The 2,500-nt window shown below is 43.9% G+C and overlaps 1 protein-coding gene across 1 annotated transcript in view; it reads left to right on the top strand.

The window, feature by feature from the left end:
• The window catches only part of LOC123503679 (golgin subfamily A member 6-like protein 2), a 2,976-nt gene that overhangs the window by 421 nt on the left and 55 nt on the right, over positions 1–2,500 (top strand). Inside the window, exons 2-4 of the mRNA XM_045253651.1 lie at positions 1–918; positions 1,640–1,758; positions 2,290–2,500. The exon at positions 1–918 is cut by the window's left edge and continues 246 nt beyond it; the exon at positions 2,290–2,500 is cut by the window's right edge and continues 55 nt beyond it. Coding sequence (XP_045109586.1) covers positions 1–918; positions 1,640–1,758; positions 2,290–2,440 — 1,188 coding nt within the window. The 3' untranslated portion in view covers positions 2,441–2,500. The remainder of the gene's footprint in view (positions 919–1,639; positions 1,759–2,289) is intronic.

Raw genomic sequence — 2,500 nt, 5'->3', positions numbered from 1 at the left:
CCTAAAGTGAGTCAGAGGCAGTATTTGAAGCCTATAAGCCCAGCCCAGAGCAAGTTTAAGCCTATTTATGGGACAGAAGAAGCTTATCGGCCAAATCTAGCCCAAAATCAACAAATTCCAGCCCAATCGTCACTGTTCCTAGCCCAAAAGTCTTATAAAGTGAGAGAGAGAGGTGACGCGCCAGAAATTCAATCTAATCCGGATTTACAAGAACGGTTCGAGAGGGATAGGGTTCAAAGTTACCATGATTATGAAAACAGAGAGGAAATTCGACCTAATCCGGATTTACAAGAACGATTTGAGCGGGAGAGGATTCAAAGTCACCCGGATTTCAGAAACATAGAGGAAATCCGATCTAATCCGGATTTACAAGAACGGTTTGAGAGGGAGAGGATTCAAAGTCACCCGGATTTCAGAAACATAGAGGAAATCAGACCTAATCCGGATTTACAAGAACGGTTTGAGCGGGAGAGGATTCAAAGTTACCCGGATTTCAGAAACATAGAGGAAATCCGACCTAATCCGGATTTACAAGAACGGTTTGAGCGGGAGAGGATTCAAAGTTACCCGGATTATGAAAACAGAGAGGAAATTCGACATAATCCGGATTTACAAGAACGAGAGAGATACGAGACCCGCCAAATTCAACCGTACCCGGATTCTGAGAGGGAGACCGTTCGTGTGAATCCGGATTTTGAAGAACAGGAGAGATTTGAGAGGGAAAGAATCCAAAATTATCCGAATTTTTACGAACAACAATACGAGGAAGAGACGAGAGGAAGATATGAAGAGGAGGAAGAGGAGGAGGAAGAGGAGATACTGCCAGCGGAAGACATAGTGAGGAAGAGGGAAGTCCTTCACTATGGAGGAGGAGGAGGAAGAGGAGGAGGAGGTCATTTAGATGCTAATGGTCAAGAGGTATGTATGTATGTTATGATGTTCCCTGTTCTCCACCTCATTCATTTCCACATTTTCCTCAATTTCTCAGTTATTCGTAACCCTAGAGTTATTTTTCTTATAGGCCTAAATAGAGGAGGAAATTCCCTATCTGCCTAGGTCTATTAACTTCCCCTATCCCCCTGCAGTTTGTAATATAGGCCGCTAAAGGTGGAGATATTTTAATGCAATCTTTCACTTGATCACACACTCCTACATTTTCCTCAATTTCTCAGTTATCCGTAGGCCTAGAGTTATTTTCCTTATAGGCCTAAATAGAGGAGGAAATTTCCTATCTGCCTAGGTCTATTAGCATTCCCTACCATCCCTGTAGTTCATAATATAGGCAGCTAAATTTGGAGCAGGAATTTTAATGCAATCTTTCACTCGATCACACACCCCCACATTTTCCTCAATTTCTCAGTTATCCGTAGGCCTAGAGATATTTCCCTTATAGGCCTAAATAGAGGAGGAAATTCCTCTGTCTAGGCCTATTAACTTCCCCTACCACTCCTGTAGTTCATAATATAGGCCGCCAAAATTGGAGTAGAAATTTTAATAATCTTTCACTCGATCACACCCCCACATATTCCTCAATTTCTCAGTTATCCGTAGACCTAGAAATATTTCCCTTATAGGCTGAAATAGAGGAGGAAATTCTCTATCTATCTATGCCTATTAACATCTCCTACCCCCTATCCAGTTCGTGAGAGAAGCCGCCAAAGTTGAAGGAGGGAAGGAGGGCGACGGAAGATTGGCTTTCCAAATACACGGTCAACACGGCCCCCATTCATACAGATTCGGTTATGACACTGGCAAAGGGTAAGTAGTAGTAGTAGTAGTAGTAGTAGTAGTAGTAGTAGTAGTAGTAGTAGTAGTAGTAGTAGTAGTAGTAGTAGAAGTAGTAGTAGTTGACGTAATGTGTGTGTGTGTGTGTTAAGATTTCACCAATACAAACACGCCCCCTCTCTCTCTCTCTCTCTCTCTCTCTCTCTCTCTCTCTCTCTCTCTCTCTCTGTCAGAAAACACCATAAGGTTGAAATACATCACACTTTCTCTCTTAATTACAACCTTATAGGAGGAGGAGGAGGAGGAGGAGGAGGAGGAGGAGGAGGAGGGAGAAGAAAGTGTTAAATGTGTCTCTCTCTCTCTCTCTCTCTCTCTCTCTCTCTCTGTCTGTCTGTCTGTCTGTCTGTCTGTCTGTCTCTCTCTCTCTCTCTCTACAATAAGAATAACAAAAAAAACTTGAACAAATATTGACACAAAACACACAAACACACACTCTCTCTCTCTCTACACCCCTGCCCCCTGTACCTTCCACGCACCCTCACTGTACCCTGCACCCCCTCACAGGTACAACAGACAGTTCCGGTACGAGGAGAGGGGCGCAGACGGTACGGTACATGGCCGGTACGGTTTCTATGACAAGGATGGAAAGTTGCAGGTTGTCAATTACTCTGCTCATCCAAAACACGGGTTCTCAGCTGATGTCCCGCACTCTTAGGGGTGTTTGGGGTGTTTGGGGTGTTTTGAGGGGTTTAAGGGTGTTTTTGGGGTGTTTTGG

This window comes from Portunus trituberculatus, chromosome 2 (assembly GCF_017591435.1).
Source record: "Portunus trituberculatus isolate SZX2019 chromosome 2, ASM1759143v1, whole genome shotgun sequence".
Lineage (NCBI taxonomy): Eukaryota > Metazoa > Arthropoda > Malacostraca > Decapoda > Portunidae > Portunus > Portunus trituberculatus.
This window is presented reverse-complemented; position numbering and strand designations above follow the sequence as displayed.